Source organism: Leptodactylus fuscus, chromosome 6 (genome assembly GCF_031893055.1).
Source record: "Leptodactylus fuscus isolate aLepFus1 chromosome 6, aLepFus1.hap2, whole genome shotgun sequence".
Classification (NCBI taxonomy): Eukaryota; Metazoa; Chordata; class Amphibia; order Anura; family Leptodactylidae; genus Leptodactylus; species Leptodactylus fuscus.
The window spans coordinates 2,946,187-2,963,733 of record NC_134270.1 but is presented as its reverse complement, the minus strand read 5'-3'; the positions used below and the strand labels follow the sequence as shown (position 1 = coordinate 2,963,733).

General features: G+C 47.6%; 1 protein-coding gene across 2 annotated transcripts in view; it reads left to right on the top strand.

The window, feature by feature from the left end:
* Window positions 1-352: 352 nt before the first annotated feature.
* MAP2K6 (mitogen-activated protein kinase kinase 6) overlaps window positions 353-17,547 on the top strand; it is a 32,748-nt gene continuing 15,553 nt past the window's right edge. Inside the window, exons 1-4 of one of the 2 annotated variants that reach the window (XM_075279262.1) lie at window positions 353-705; window positions 9,919-9,960; window positions 13,403-13,469; window positions 16,094-16,142. In XM_075279262.1, coding sequence (XP_075135363.1) covers window positions 684-705; window positions 9,919-9,960; window positions 13,403-13,469; window positions 16,094-16,142 — 180 coding nt within the window. In that variant the 5' untranslated portion in view covers window positions 353-683. The remainder of the gene's footprint in view (window positions 706-9,918; window positions 9,961-13,402; window positions 13,470-16,093; window positions 16,143-17,547) is intronic. The other variant, XM_075279263.1, reaches the window with a different exon arrangement.

Here is a 17,547-nt window from a genome sequence, read left to right as displayed (position 1 = left end):
TTGCCCACACCTCGGGCTATCTCACCACACACCGGACTATTTCCAGTCAGAGATTTTTCGCAAACACTCTGGCGCGTCATTGAAAACTTTATTGCCTATCGCGGCGCCTGACAAAGTCTCATCCGGCCCCATCTGAGGGGGAAAGTCTCACCTTCTCCCTAAATTACTACAGAAACCCCATGAAACACCCCCGACCATCAGTTCAGCGGGGTCACCCTATTTAGAAAGCCGTGTTAAAGGCGTAAAAGAGGGTAAGAGAGGGCGGCCTCCCGCGCCTCCCCCTGAAACTACACGTCCCGTCATGCCCCGCGAGCGCTCCCAGAAACCGCGCATGCGCCGTGCCTTCCCCGATTCCAAGTTTGGAGCTTTTCAGCTGGCAGCCCTTGGCCCATCATGTAGGTGCAGAGCCCGGGATCTCGGCTGCAACTGCAAGTGCTGGTAACCTATAGCCCGGAGCGGAGAGGACGGCCATCCCTGTGCAGCCGCCAGTGGGGGCATCGCTGTGCAATCCAGGAACAGCCCGTGCAAGCACCTCCTGCAAGCCCGAGCAGCCCTGCAGGAAGATCTGGAGCCTGCAGTTTGCATCTTTGTTGCAAAACTAGAGAGAAAGAGAGAGAGGAGAAGAGAGGAGAGGCAAAGTCTTTTGTGCACCCCTCCCCCCTCCCATCATAGCAAAGGGGAGAATGTCTCAGCCTGGTAAAGGAGGTAAGGGGCAGCCTGCTGGAGTTTCCACGGGGCAAATGCAAAATCAACTCTGTGCATATGAGAGGGCAGGAGGGCAGGCAGCAGTGTGCCAGTGCATTAGGAAGTTGGAGCCTTCCCTGGTGCAGTTGCATTTCCTGTTTGCTGGCTGCCCTTCTGCAGAGTTCCTGCAAGGCAGGGCTTCCATGCAACATGTCTGGAGATCACCACTCCTAGTGCAATCCTCAGCCCAGCCATGGCTGCACTGCTCCAAGTGGAGTTTTCAGTTTCCTGCAGCCAGATCTTGCACAGCCCTTCCATGCAGGGGTTAAATCTGCATGCACTTTTTTGGTGCACGGTTGCATTGTGGTGGTGTTACGTCTCTAGTGATTTATTCTGCACGATGGTGAATTATTCTTGCACCTTTCCTTAGATTAGATTTCAGGATATATATATATATATATATATATATATATATATATATATATAGTTTTTTTTGCATACTTTTATGTTGTTTGCCGTACTGCAGGATCGCAACCTGTAGTTGGAGGGGTGTGAAAAATTAAAATTATTTTTTTAGTTTTTCAGATTGCAGGATTTATTTTTTTTTGCATTTCTGTTGTTTTCTCTACAGCGCAGGATTGCAGATTGCAATCTATCGTCTGGTGCGTGCATAAATAATTTTTTTTTCATTTTGTAAATATATTTGCAGGATTTTTTTCCTTCATTTTACGTTGCGTTGTTTATTACAGTGCAGGATTGCAACCCTGGGCCACACATAAGAAAAATGATCCTTATATTATTTTTTTTGTTTTAGTTTGCATTTTGTGTTATAATATTTCAGGGATTTTTTTTTTTTTTTTTACTATTACGCAGGATTGCAACCTATAATCGGAGCGCGGAAAATAAAATGGTAAAATGCATTTTATTTTGCAATTTATTTTAGTTTTCTCAAGTATTGCAAATGCATTTATTTAAGCTGCATTCAGTAAAATGGTTGTAAATGTAAAAAAAAAACAAAAAACTGTAAATCTGCAAAAAAATCTGAGTTTAATTTCTTGTGCATATTTTTTGCTCTCTGTTCCTGATGGAGTTTTTTGCATTGCTGCCATTTGTTGAGGGAGTTTGGGCTGTGACTGACTTTAGCCCCCTCCTCCTGACATGTAGCGTCCCCCTCCTCCTGACAGCCTGGCTTTCCTGACTGCTCTCCTTTCTTTGCCATTGCACAGTCAGGCTCGGTATTGATCGCCGCTCATTCTATACACCGAGCTATTTAAAACCTCCTTTATGAAAGACTATTTTTGCAGTCCGGCCCCTAAGGCCTTGCCAGTGCCGGGCGCGCCAATGAAATTTCAGACTGGAAAAAAAAAATCTGGGGGACGCTTAGCGCCGGTTAATAGAGAGGGGGGGGGGGATTAAATGTGAAATCTGTTTGTGGATTCTTTAGAAGTCTTGGCTTGCTTCTGATGGGATCCGTCAAGTGTTTTCCTAGGTTTATTTTGGGCTGAATGGTTGGGGTTGGTTAGAAATGAGGGGGGGTCTGCTTGTATCTAATGACTCACAAAGGGGATGGTTAAAAATAATAGTAATAAGGAGGGCATTTTTTTTTTCTCCTCGGATTTCATGCACGGTGCAAAGTTTTCGGGCGCATTCACACAGTGCAGTTGCATCAAAATTGGATGTGAAAAAACGGGGCAGCCTGGGGGAGGTTTTCGGTGCACGGTCTTCATTTTACAGGTGACTTGTATTTATTTAAAGGGATAATTCAGACGGACTGGAAAACACCTGGAGGGGTGCTAAAATAAAAATGGGTGATACTTTCCTCTCCCAGTCCTCCGTTCCAGCATGGAGTCCTCCGTTCCTTGCCCCCAGTTTGGTAGCAGTGCCCGATTCTGCTGTGTGGGGGCCCTGGGACTCTTTCAAGGGCTGTGCTTATGACTTTTAGCAGTTTCATCGCCTCTATGTATACTTTCACTGCCAACCCTGCAGTCTGTATAGAAAATACACCTGAGCTGACTAATGTGCAAATGAAGTATTTTCTATGCAGACCCCGGGCGCATTGATCTTCCAGGCTTAGATTGTGGGATACCTCTACAAAGGCAGGCAACTTTGGTGGTATCTTTAAGCTGTCCTTAGATTTGGTCGGGGTCTGCCACCTAGGACCATACTACTATATTGCAATGAGAGTATAGTTAACGCTCAGCATAGTAATGGCCCGATACTGTGGGCAAAGGAGCTGAACCCGCAGTCTGGGTCTTGGCTCTATTAGATATCTGAGGCCCGGGACAACCCGCTGAAGTCGGAAAATACTGTGAACCTCAATGGCTTAACCCATCACATGACATTATCTAAAGCAACCGTGGCATCTGTGAGGTTAGGTGGTGAGATCGAACCCTCTTTGGCCCCTCGGATCACTTGCGATGGGATGACAGGGTCTGAGGGGTTGCCTTGGCTTTCCCTATGGCGTACACTGAGCCTATGTGCAATGTACTGCAATACAGAAATATTGCAGTACATTGTACTTGGGATCAAGACATCCCAGGTGACAGTTCGCTTGTGGGACAGAAGGGAACAAAAGTTATAAGAACATATATAAATTATATAACATACACAGACAGACAAGGACTCCCCCGTATACATAGAAGTCCGCACTCCCACAGATATCCAGTACATTGCACGTGATAAAAATATATACTGCATTGTGCAAATGTATGTGTTCTGGTCAAATCCCCCCGGCCGCCCCCAAAAATGTTACTGCTTATCAAAATATATTTACCCCAAAAAACTTGTGAACGTAAATATGTAACAAGTTCTAAATCTAATTGTACAATCTTGTTAATTGTTAAAGGGATCCTATTAATCAGATGGCATTTTATGTGCCTAACACGTCGGAATAGCCTTAAAGGGATCCTATCAGTTAAACACAATTTTTTTTCTATGTACCACGTCGGAATAGCCTTAAGAAAGGCTATTCATCTCCTACCTTTCGTCATCTTCTCCGCGCCGCCGTTCTCCTACAATCTCGGTTCTTTGCGGTATGCAAATTAGTTCTCTCGTGGCCTGTGGGCATGCTCAGTCTGGCTCTGCCCGAGGCCTAGAAGTTACAAGCCACCGCCGGAAGAAGAGGCTGAAGAGGACGCTGCTGTACTCTCGCAGCATTGGGGACGCCCCAAGTGCTGTTTGAGCCTGGGGCCCGCCCACAGTGCTACGAGAGAACTCATTTGCATACTGGTGAAGACATCTAAAGGTAGGAGACGAATAGCCTTTCTTAAGGATATTCCGATGTGTTAGGCACAAAAAATGCCATCTGATTGATAGGATCCCTTTAAGGCCCGATTCACATCTGTGCAGCACATAAATAAGCGGTTACCTTAGGAAACCTGTGGACCCCATAGACTATAGACGCCTTGCGGAATGGCGAACGGAATGCCCGCACGGAGACCGGGCGCCGATGTGAACCGAGCCTGAGATCATTAGAAGTTACCGTTTTATTTTTGGAGTTGGTAACTTTTTTTTTTGTCCAACTTCTACTCCAAAAATTGCTCACCCCATGTTAGTTTTTGCGTTGCTGGTACGCCACCAGATGTACTTGGCATATTCAGCTGACAGATCCAGTTTAATCACTTCCGGACCGCCCATAGACTATATACGTCCGGGAAGTGGTTAAGAAGAGAGGGATCGGACATGATGAAATCCATCTGCCCGATCCTTCTCTCCACGTCACATTTCTGGCCAGTCCCACCAAAGTCTGGGGGTTTGCCTAACATTAGGACGTTTCTGTGACCCTCTGCTTCTTATTGTTGTGTAGGTGGTCACTGCCTGGCGAGGGCGCTCTCCCGATACTGTGTTTTCAGAACAGATAATTGTGGGGTTTTGCTTATGGGAACGGATCCTGCGTTACGATGGCTGGGGAGAGGAGCGGGCGCTGTATTATTAGCTACGGAAGGACGCCGCTGTAACTATGACTACCAGGGAAGCAAACCAGGTTCACACATACTGAGTTAGCAGATTTTTTTTTGATTTTTTTTTTTTTTTTTTGCGTTGTGAATGGACGCAACTTCTGTGCCAGTCTGCTGGCCTCACGGCGTCATTGGCTGATTCCGTTTATACGGATGATACATCTACGTGCGTCACAATACACATCTAGCTCAGCGACGTCTATACGGATGTACGTTACACTTAAGAGCGTTCATCGCGCCCTTATAAAATGGGAGTGAAAAACCGATGTGATTAAGACCTGAAAATCAATAAAAATATTCGAGGGTCTCGCAGACGCGTTACCAAGGAGAAAAAGTTCACTCAGACCGTATAAATTGCGCCGCGTCGGTAACGAAAGTGTTGTAGGACTGTGGAGGGGATGGAAGGAAATTTTTGATGGCAGCTTTTAGGCAACGTCATGATGGACACCTCGTGTTGTGACATCTGTAGATGATGCGGATCTCCTGCCATGGGCCTTCTGGAGGGGTCATTTATAGTCACCGGGTGCAACTTGTTTCTACGCCGCTCCCATATTGTAGGTCCGGGGAGGGGGCTGACGGTGGCTTTAAAAAGGTTATTCAGGTGCTGTTATTAGTTTATAACAAGACCACCCCGTTTTTGTTAATTACCGTGGAAATCGATATGCAAATGAGCTTGATCGTGCACGGTGGGCACCCTGTGCACCCCTTTGTGTCATAGCTTCTGGACGTCCACCGCTCTTCCTTGTGCCTCCAAACTCTCCTCCTCCTGCTTCTTCACCACCTTCATCGCCGGTGGTTTCTGTTGAAATCACGCGCATGCGCAGTAGCGCTCCCTCCGGCACGCTACTGCGCATACTCCAGCGCCAACTCGCAATGTTCTCTACAGGAAAATGGCGCATGCGCGTGATTTCAATACAAACCACCGACGATGCAGGCGGTGAAGAAGTAGGAGGAGGGCGGCTTTGGAGGCACAAGGAAGAGCAGTGGGCGCCCAGAAGCTATGACACTAAAGGGTGCACGGAACGCCCACTGTGCACGATCGAGCTCATTTGCATATCGATTTCCACAGTAATTAACAAAAATGGGGGGGTCTTTTTACAAACTAAGGGTGAATTCACACTGAGTAAACGCTAGCTTATTCTGAACGTAAAACACGTTCAGAATAAGCGGCGTCTAAAGCAGCTCCATTCATTTCTATGGGAGCGGGGATACGAGCGCTCCCCATAGAAATGAATGGGCTGCTTCTTTCACTCCGTGCAGTCCCATTGAAGTGAATGGGGAGTGCCGGCGTGTACGCTCCGGCATGAGCAGAGCTTGCCGTATACGCCGGCACTCCCCATTCACTTCAATGGGACTGCACGGAGTGAAAGAAGCAGCCCATTCATTTCTATGGGGAGCGCTCGTATCCCCGCTCCCATAGAAATGAATGGAGCTGCTTTAGACGCCGCTTATTCTGAACGTGTTTTACGTTCAGAATAAGCTAGCGTTTACTCAGTGTGAATGCACCCTAATAGCAGCACCTGAATATACCTTTAGCTCATAACACGTAAATCTAGGAATAGAGCCCCTTTAAGCCTGGATAACCCCCCTTTAAGGGCTTAAAGAACAGTCTTCTTGCAAAAAATCAGTTTCCATACACCCTGTTAGGTAATTTTGGGACCCTCTGTTCAGGATCTCGTGCAGACTTTCCATCTGGAGGACTTGACCCATCCTGCATTATAGAGGCAGCCCACTCCTATGAATGGACAATGTGTAATGCTTCATTCCCCCTGTGGTGGCGCTGCAGAGAATTTCATCACTTACTGTCTGATCTCCCCGCGGATCACATCCCGTTGTCGTCAGTTTATTGTCAGGGGAACCTTCTAACAAGTAAGATCCCTTTTAAGTTCGGGTTGTAATGATAAGATCCACTTAGTAGAAAGAGACTGAACTGGGAGATTTAGTGGAAGTTCCCCGGAGTCTTAGGGAACAAAAAAATCTAGAATTTGAAAGTGAAATCCCAGTTGATGCTGGAATAGTGTATGCTCTGGATGTGTAAGCTCTTTGATGCTGCTGCTGACAACTTTATAGACCCGTCTTTTTATGGTTTGAGAATATGAATAGGACGCCTGTGTATTTGCTTTCTGTTCTGCTTCTCGATAAAATCAAAGGAACCCTGTGGGGAGAGGTGTCGGTGGTGCCTCCTGTGGTGTCTGGTGCAGTGGAGGCGGTGCTTCCTGTGGTGTCTGGTGCAGTGGAGGCGGTGCTTCCTGTGGTGTCTGGTGCAGTGGAGGCGGTGCTTCCTGCGGAGTCTGGTCCAGTGGAGGCGGTGCTTCCTGCGGAGTCTGGTCCAGTGGAGGCGGTGCTTCCTGCGGAGTCTGGTGCAGTGGAGGCGGTGCTTCCTGTGGTGCCTGGTGCAGTGGAGGCGGTGCTTCCTGTGGTGTCTGGTGCAGTGTAGGCGGTGCTTCCTGTGATGTCTGGTGCAGTGGAGGTGGTGCTTCCTGCGGAGTCAGGTCCAGTGGAGGCGGTGCTTCCTGCGGAGTCTGGTCCAGTGGAGGCGGTGCTTCCTGCGGAGTCTGGTCCAGTGGAGGCGGTGCTTCCTGCGGAGTCTGGTCCAGTGGAGGCGGTGCTTCCTGCGGAGTCTGGTCCAGTGGAGGCGGTGCTTCCTGCGGAGTCTGGTCCAGTGGAGGCGGTGCTTCCTGCGGAGTCTGGTCCAGTGGAGGCGGTGCTTCCTGCGGAGTCTGGTCCAGTGGAGGCGGTGCTTCCTGCGGAGTCTGGTCCAGTGGAGGCGGTGCTTCCTGCGGAGTCTGGTCCAGTGGAGGCGGTGCTTCCTGCGGAGTCTGGTCCAGTGGAGGCGGTGCTTCCTGCGGAGTCTGGTCCAGTGGAGGCGGTGCTTCCTGCGGAGTCTGGTCCAGTGGAGGCGGTGCTTCCTGCGGTGTCTGGTCCAGTGGAGGCGGTGCTTCCTGCGGAGTCTGGTCCAGTGGAGGCGGTGCTTCCTGCGGTGCCTGGTGCAGTGGAGGCGGTGCTTCCTGCGGTGCCTGGTGCAGTGGAGGCGGTGCTTCCTGCGGTGCCTGGTGCAGTGGAGGCGGTGCTTCCTGCGGTGCCTGGTGCAGTGGAGGCGGTGCTTTCTGCGGTGTCTGGTCCAGTGGAGGCGGTGCTTCCTGCGGTGCCTGGTGCAGTGGAGGCGGTGCTTTCTGCGGTGTCTGGTCCAGTGGAGGCGGTGCTTCCTGCGGTGTTTGGTGCAGGTGGTGCTTCCTGTGATGTCTGGTGCAGTGCAGGTGGTGCCTCCTGTGGTAGTCCCTACTTCCAGGATCACTACAGCCACCCCAAAAATTCTGACCAGTCCTGTACAGAGCTATATCACAATCTGTGTTGAATTTTCATGGACATGTATAGGAAGTGTCAGTCTAGGTGTAGTTTGGTGCCAACTGCCTCCTGAGGGGTCATATCTGTGTCCGTCACATCCATCAGCAAACTAAAAATTCTTGCAATCCTGACTTTTTGGTCCCGTGATTTCAGTTAAAACCATGGACACCCACTGGGCTCTGGTGTCCACTATTTTAGTGGACCGCTTTTCTGGTCTTCGAATGGACACCCAACACTAATGTGAACATGGTGTAAAGCTAATACCTCCCAATTTGGTTCGGACTTGCTGAGCATCTAATGTATATTGGGGCCTCCAATTCTCGCCCAAGGAATAAGCAGAAGGAAAAAAAATCAAAACAATTTACACTTTTTGGTGTCCTACAAGGCATCTGTTTTTAGTCCCCAGACCTTAGATGTGACTTGTATGTGACTGAGAGGCAGCCTGCTGGAGCAGAAAGCTTCCTCCCCTGCACTAGGAATCTTAAGGATGGGCCGGCAATTTTATGTATTTCGATATCTCCTTAAAGGTCTCTTTAAAGGGGTTCTCTAGGACCTTAAATGAGATGTCCAAATATTTAATATTTGGGATTCCAGGGGTCAGACCCCAAGAGATCAGATAGGTCTCGCCTATCCCCTGCTGGGAGGTGCAGGCCCTCTGTTATAGACCCTATTGTATATAATGTATGCCTGAACTGCGTTGTGCTCATATAGGGTAACATAAGAGAGCTGACAGAGGCGCGCCGTAACGTTCGTTTAATAACAAGTCCTTATATTAAGGGGAATGCCGCTGACCTTTACTAGGGTTTCCCGGGCTGCAGGTGTTGTAGTGACAAAGCGAGGGGGGTGGGGACGCAGATCCTCGATTACCAGGGAATCAGAACCACAGTTTCCTGTCTTATCAGTCATGTCCTTGGCAGTGCGTGGGTTAACAGTTACATTTCTGGCCATTGATCTCACCGCTGTAGATGCTGCAGATATCGGGGTTTACCTTTTGCATTTTTAACGCCGGGTAATTTTTGTGACGTCTTTCTAGATGCTTTTGTATTCTGTTGGTGTCTCGAGGATTAACAGCAATGGATGTCACCCAGCTTTCCCCAGTGCCTGACTAGCACATTACTCAGCATTGCTGCTCGTAAAGGCGTTTCAGATCTAGCTGGGGGGGCGCTGTTGCATGGGTGCTTAGGTGTTTTTGCCTCTGGAAGTGGTAGAAGATGGTAGTGCAGGTTTGGAGTAACTACTTATGATGAGTTCACAAAATCAACACAATTTCTATGTAGTTTTGGGCGCTGCGAAGGCATTAAAGGGTTATCGGGGACTATGAAGTTGATGGCTGTGGCCTCTTCACTACTTGCCAAGCACAGCGCCATACGCTATATGGTGGCAGTGCTTGGTATTGCAGCTCAGCCTCGTTCGAGTCTGCGACTAATGAGCATGTCCCTGCCTGAGAGGTGGCAATGGAGCTCAGTATCACAGTCCAGGATAACCCGAGGAATCAATATCCAGTTATTATATTGGCCAGCTGCTTAAAGGGAACCTGTCAGCTCAAAATTGCCCTAACCGGTTCCCTTTAAAGGGGTATCAGACTTAAAAATAAAGGAATATAGCTGTATTCACATTTGCCTCCAATATCTCAATATCTTCTTCTGTGGTTTTTTTTAAATTATTTTCTGTTCTCTTGGCTTCTCGATACGCTTCTTAGTAGCCAGACTTTAGCGTCACTCCCTGCAGATCTTAGGCCGTGTTCACATTACCAGTGTGGCTTCTGTTTATAACCGGATGCTGCAGATCTCACTAGAGCTGATGGACCTTATTGACCATCTGTAGACGACGTCTTCCCCCAATGTCGCTTCTGATACTGGTTTGGTGTTCAGCATGTTTTGAACTGGAGTTGAACACTATTCATTTGTAGGTGATCCTTTAATTTATCACACAGCTCCTGGTTACATGAAGAAGGCGCCGACAAGCAAAGGAGTTGGTGAGTCTGTCGGGTGACTTGTCCGTGTTGTGTGCATGAGCAAGGTTGTCTTATGACTCGCTGAAGCTGCTTTCAACATGTACATTGTGATCATCTGTAAAGTGTATGTCCTTCTGTCCGACATCATGTATACATAAGTAGCTTATAAACACATTGCCTTACTTATCTTGTATTATACTCCAGAGCTGCGCTCACTATTCTGCTGGTACAGTCACTGTGTACATACATTACATTACTTATCCTGTATTATACTCCAGAGCTGCGCTCACTATTCTGCTGGTGCGGTCAGTGTGTACACACATTACATTACTTATCCTGTATTATACCCCAGAGCTGCGCTCACTATTCTGCTGGTGCAGTCACTGTGTACACACATTACATTACTTATCCTGTATTATACCCCAGAGCTGCGCTCACTATTCTGCTGGTACAGTCACTGTGTACATACATTACATTACTTATCCTGTATTATACTCCAGAGCTGCGCTCACTATTCTGCTGGTACGGTCACTGTGTACATACATTACATTACTTATCCTGTATTATACTCCAGAGCTGCGCTCACTATTCTGCTGGTACGGTCACTGTGTACATACATTACATTACTTATCCTGTATTATACTCCAGAGCTGCGCTCACTATTCTGCTGGTACAGTCACTGTGTACATACATTACTTATCCTGTATTATACTCCAGAGCTGCGCTCACTACTCTGCTGGTGCAGTCACTGTGTACATACATTACATTACTTATCCTGTATTATACTCCAGAGCTGCGCTCACTATTCTGCTGGTGCAGTCACTGTGTACATACATTACATTACTTATCCTGTATTATACTCCAGAGCTGCGCTCACTATTCTGCTGGTGCAGTCACTGTGTACATACATTACATTACTTATCCTGTATTATACTCCAGACCTGCGCTCACTATTCTGCTGGTACAGTCACTGTGTACATACATTACATTACTTATCCTGTATTATACTCCAGAGCTGCGCTCACTATTCTGCTGGTGCAAGTCACTGTGTACATACATTACATTACTTATCCTGTATTATACTCCAGAGCTGCGCTCACTATTCTGCTGGTACAGTCACTGTGTACATACATTACATTACATCTCCTGTATTATACTCCAGAGCTGCGCTCACTATTCTGCTGGTGCAGTCACTGTGTACATACATTACATTACTTATCCTGTATTATACTCCAGAGCTGCGCTCACTATTCTGCTGGTACAGTCACTGTGTACATACATTACATTACATCTCCTGTATTATACTCCAGAGCTGCACTCACTATTCTGCATGCTTAGCAGCAGAAACCTTAAATCTCCACATGCCTGTTTTCCAGATATGTCATATATCAGCTTGCTGACTGTTTCCTGTGGTAACCAGCAGAATGGTGTTTTGGGCTGTAATACAGGATGTTAAATATAAGCAAAGCAGCGTGTTCATACAGTTACTTTTCCACAAGCGCACAGTCTCTCTCTCTCTCTCTCTCTCTCTGTCTCTGTCTCTCTCTCTCTCCTGGACATACCCTTTACAGTGCACTTCATAGACCCTGTTATAGCAACTATAAAGGGTTAAACTTGTAGACGCGACATTGGTTGGACATCTACAAGTGGAATTTCAGCATCTCTGCTTGCTGTCACCTTATAAAAGACCAAAACCTCTGTCAGCAGGGGTGGGATACAGGGTGTCGGCTCTACATAATCCTGTGTCTCCATGCTGGTACTTGTTAACCTGGTAGTTCTCCATGGGGCGGTGCGCATGCGCGCCCAACACTCTATTTATATGGGGCTTCAAACTCTGTAGTGCCGTAGTTATAACCCCAGTACCAACCAATTAAATCTCTGTTCTGTGCCTAAATGGGCCAACTACCCCAACTACTTTCCCAGGTCCGATCCAAAAGTGGCCAGTATCTTGTTGGCCAGTATCACTTCTAGAGTACAAGGGTTGATGATTTAGTGATGGGGTTTTTTTGCTGTGTTTTTAGTTTGTGCTGCTTGGTGTTTCTGAAGTTTTTGGCTTTCTAGTATGTCTCACTTAAACATCACGTTGTACGTTATCACATTTTAATCACTTGAGACCCCAAAGGTAAACTTTGTCTCCTTTAATAGGATCCGTTTCACCGATTCTGGCACAGTTAGAATTTTTTCTCTAGCCCTCACCGTTCCTGAGTAATCAGTTCTGTTAGTTTTGGATATGCTCTTTAGTGGGAGGTGTCACAGTAGAGAGCCTAAAGAGCATATCCAAAACTAACAGCACTGATTGCTCAGGAACGGTGAGGGCTAGAGAAAAAATTAGAACTGTGCCAGATTCAGTGAAGCAGTGCCTATTAAAGGATAAAAAACAAACTGGTGGTGTAAGGTCTGCCTTAAAGGGATGTTTTGGGAGAAGCTTTGATAAATAATAATACATTTTATTTATATAGCACCAACATATTCCGCAGCACTGTACAATTTAAATGCTACATAAGGTGGCTGCCTGTCCATTGGGACCATTACCAGTTTCCAGTGTCAGGGCCCACATGTTCCCCCTCTACAGCTAAGAGGAGACTGAACGGAGCCGGGGTTGAGTGTGTTCTCTGCCACTTCATTGACAATCTTGGCCAAATTCTGTTCTTGGGCTTGGTTCACACCTGCTTTATAGTCTCTGTAAAATACTCCGTCGCAGATTTTGTCTAAAATTGGAAGAAAAAAAAAAATCCTCTGGTTTCAGTATAAACCTGACGGACACCCTGCAAGTTTTCATTAAAGTCTATGGGGATTCCTAGCGGACTGCAGACCTGAATAATGGAAAGGCTAATGGCGTCAGCCGTTTCCATAGACTTCCCTAGACTCATGCTTGGCTGTCTCTCGTAACCGTAGTCTTGTGGCTCAGGATGACCGGGGATTCCCTGTGGTCGGAGTCCCGCCATTCTAGCATTTATCACCTCATTCCCCATTTAACCAGTGGTTCACCCAGCTTGTTGACTGTTTCCTGGTACCACGGGTTTGTTGTGGCTTTGCATCTCTGGTCAATTCGCTAAGCTGCAGTACCAGACACAAACTGTGGATAAGTGAGGCGCTGTTTCAGTAACTAGGCAGCCATGTTTTCCTCCATCTCCTTTGTACATGTCGCCTCCATCATGCTCAGTGTGTGTGTCATAGGGCCAGGTCATGTCAGCAGTGATGAGTAATGGTCCTTGTCATTGTGTAGTCAGACCCCTCCCACACATGATCAACCATTCAGCAATGCCTGGTGACCCGGGCCGGGCCCGTCCTCTGTTGTTTATTGAGTAAGCAGTGATGTCGCCCCCTCCATTGTCAGGTGTGCTGAGAGTTTTCATGGCTTTGTTTTATTGCGTGTTTTGCCTTTTTACATGTACAAAAAAAAATTTACATTTTTTTTTTTTTGTGTAAATTTTTACCCAATTTCTTTTTTTTTATTACTTAGGGAAGAGGAAAAACCCAAAGTTGCCTAAGCTCCCGATTTTTGAGGAACGGGATCCGACTCCACCCACGTAAGTCCGACCGTCTATAAAATATATGACGTGATGGTAATCTTCTCTTCTTAAAGGGATCCTTCCTACTTTGGAAACCATTTTTTTGTTAGAAGGGCTCACTAGAAAGTTGTCGACCAGCTGTAATCTGGGCTGGAGCACTACAGCAAGTGAGCAATTTTCCTACAGCACCTCCGCAGGATGAATGAGGCATTACATCAGGGGTCTCAAACTCAATTTACCTGGGGGCTGCTGGAAAGAGTCTGGGTGAGGCTGGGCAGCATCAGGTTTTCCACAAGCTATGCGTGCCGCAGCAAATTTAGCTCCACCCACTTTTATGTTGACTCCGCCCATTCTCATTCTTTTTTTTCTTTTCTTTTTTCATGTGCCCCCACACAGTAAGCCTACAGTCACTCGTACATTATAGGCCCCCACATTATAATGTTCTCTTCCAACTGCTCCACAGTATTAAGTCCCTCTCCTCGTGCCCCAGTTTAAATTGGGGGAAACTAGAGGGGACATGAAACTGGAGCAGCTGGAGGACATTAACAGGGGGGGTAGCTGGAGGGGGGGCAATAAATTAATGGCAGTTGAAGTGGCACATTAAACGGGGAGCAACTAGAGGGGGACATTAAACTCGGGCAGCTAGAAGCAGACATTAAACTGTAGGACTAGCTGGACGGTGACCTTAAACTGTGGGCAATGCCCCCTCCAGTTGTCCCCAGTTTAAGTGCCCCTCTTCATCTACCCCCAGTTTCATCTCCCCCCACCACTTCTCCCCCAATTTCAGATTTCCCTTCATCTGCCCCATTTTGTCTCCCCTCTATCTGCCCCCAGTTTCATGTCCCCCTCCATCTGCCACCAAGCTTCATGTCCCCCTCCATCTGCCACCAAGCTTCATGTGCCCCCTCCATCTGCCACCAAGCTTCATGTCCCCCTCCATCTGCCACCAAGCTTCATGTGCCCCCTCCATCTGCCCCCAATTTCATGTCCCCCCTCCATCTGCCCCCAATGTCATGTCCTTCCATCTGCCCACAATTTCATACCCCCCTCATCTCTGCACCCAGTTTCATGTTCCCCTTCCATCTGTGACCCTAGTTTCATGTCCCCCCTCCATCTCTGCCCTTGGGTTACTCAGAGACACACACAGACACACACTCTCCACCCTGCATCTCACATTCCCCTCCCCTCTCAGTACCTTTAGACGGCACATGCCTTCATCTTCCAGTTGGCACACTAAGACGCCTCCCTAGTGAAAGGGCCATGCAGGGAGCTGCGCATGGCAGGAGTATAAAAGCGGGACTTTCCCGCTAAATGCAGGACGGTTGGGAGCTATGTATTGAGGTGAGGGCCACATTTGGCCCGTGGGCCACGAGTTTGAGACCCCTGCATTACATAATTCTTATTGAAATCGATCGGGTAAAGTCCCTGAATGAAACCCACCCCCAAAACACAATGACAGTGGTTTGAAACTCCCTTTAAAGCGACCCTGTGACCTTTCCTGACTGCTGATTTTTGTTTTAGCTAAATTACAGTCCTGTAAAATAAGTGATTGAGGATCTTTCCATAGAAAGCTACATTGTGTCATCCCTCTGTGGTTCCTCCTGGAAATGTAGGAATGAATTAATAGAAGGGTATGATAAACTCTTATGACATGGGAAGCGGTAGCACCCAGGTCTCAGTTTATTTGTACAATTCCAGGAGGAGTAACAGAGTCCCTGCATAATCAGATTATTCAATTTATCAAAACTCGCCCCGACTGGTCAAAGCGGCTGCAATGTCTGTGGCCTCTTCACTGAATACCAAGCACAGCGCCATACATTGTATAGTGGCTGTGTTTGGTATTGCAGCTTAGCCCCATTCATTGCCATGTGACCAAAAACAGGACGCCATCTGAACTGGGAAGGGGCTGCAGCCTCTTATATCAGGTGGTAGGCGGGGGTCGCAGGTGTTAGACCCCCACTGATAACCTATTGATAGCCTATGGAAAGATGGCTGGTGTGGCAGGGCCTCAGCTGTGACGGGCGGTGGGTATATGTTCAGTCCTCCCTGTACTCGAGGGTGGGGTCAGGGCTCGTTGCCCGCCGTTCCCTGCAGGCAGCTATATAAGAGGCGGCCATAGGGACTTCCTGGGGAATATCGGAGGTGCCACAGAGCTGACATCACAGTTTAGTTGCCGCACAAAGAATCCCCAGCTGTTACATTCCTGAGATTCCAGCTGCTGACTGAATGGAAATGAGCTGATTGAATAGGCTTCATGTCTGCCTCACCGGCGCCCCCTGCTGGTGCATTGTCCTGGCTTCTGGCTCTTCTCTCCATTCCATAGGCGACTGAGGAATGCAGAAGTTCCCAGAAAACAATGAGGCCCATTGACTGTCATTACCGTGCGGTGTCCGGGTCTTATGGGGAGGCAAACCTGCAGTCTGAACTGGGGCCAAACTGTACAGGCTCTTTAAACAAAAGTTCCATGGACTTTCTGCTGGGAAGTCCTCAAAGGCAAAAGTGAGGAGTAGCTACATGCAGAACATGATGGGAGTCGTAGTATCACAACCGCTGAAGCCGCAGGTTGTCAACCAATGATAACGTATGTGCCGCAACGTGTGTACCGGTATGTAACAGTTTTGTCTTTTTCTCCACCACCTTAGGCCACCACGTGACTTGGACTCAAAAGCACATCTTCTGATTGGAGACAAGGTATGTACACAGTGACTGTACCAGCAGAATAGTGAGCGCAGCTCTGGAGTATAATACAGGATAAGTAATGTAATGTATGTACACAGTGACTGCACCAGCAGAATAGTGAGTGCAGCTCTGGAGTATAATACAGGATAAGTAATGTAATGTATGTACACAGTGACTGCACCAGCAGAATAGTGAGCGCAGCTCTGGAGTATAATACAGGATAAGTAATGTAATGTATGTACACAGTGACTGTACCAGCAGAATAGTGAGCGCAGCTCTGGAGTATAATACTGGATATGTAATGTATGTACACAGTGACTGCACCAGCAGAATAGTGAGTGCAGCTCTGGAGTATAATACAGGATAAGTAATGTAATGTATGTACACAGTGACTGCACCAGCAGAATAGTGAGCGCAGCTCTGGAGTATAATACAGGATAAGTAATGTAATGTATGTACACAGTGACTGTACCAGCAGAATAGTGAGCGCAGCTCTGGAGTATAATACTGGAGGTTCTTCAGGTTATTATTGTTAGGCTCCTGGTGACCTCTGGGGCCTGGTCCCCTAATATTTACTAGTGTTGGGGTTCTGTTCCTTGCATTTCTGTGTGTAGCGGTATATGAGAGGGTCTTGTAGATAGGGATAGATAATCACTGGCTGTTTGGTTTTTGGCCAGGTCACCTACAATGTGAGTTCTTTCTGGCTTTGGTTCCCATGATATCTGCTGTCGGTCCCATTATAGATAAGGGAGACTCTATAGCAGTGATACAGGCGGTGACTAATCTGCAGCTACATAGGAGTGTTTGTATCTCCATTGTTGACCATGTCTGCCCCGGCTCCAGCATTGCTTTTCAGGGGGTGCAGACATCTTTATTAGATTCACTTCAGATTCTGGGCCGTTGAGCAGTTGCAGTTGGTTTTCTAGGAAGCGCCGGCAGATCCTGCAGCTTGTCCTCGCTGTCGCCCACATAGTACAGCTATCGAGTTCTCTGTTGTAACTTGACTACAATGCACAAGACCGCTCCTTCCTGACTTCATATTTGATGCTGCACCCTCTAGCTAAGCCTCCATTGGCGGTCCTGTCAGGTGGAATTCCATGAAGTCTTCTGCACCTGTCCAGCGACGCTACTGGATGTCTTAAAAAAATCCTCCCTCCTTGATCTCCTTGTCAGATTTCAGGGCTCTCTGTATTCTACGTAGTTTGGTCCCTTGTCTTGTGTTAGAAAAAGGGTCAGGCCTGAAACTGTTTTCCCTCTGGCTGATGGGTATTACATCCTCCAAAATGAAGCCTCATCCCCTTTACAAAGGACCTTTCACCACCTCCACATATTCTGGTACAGGTGCAATTTTTTTCTCTAGTCCCCACCGTTCCTGAGCCATCAGTGCTGTTTGTTTTGGCAGTATCCTAACTAGACT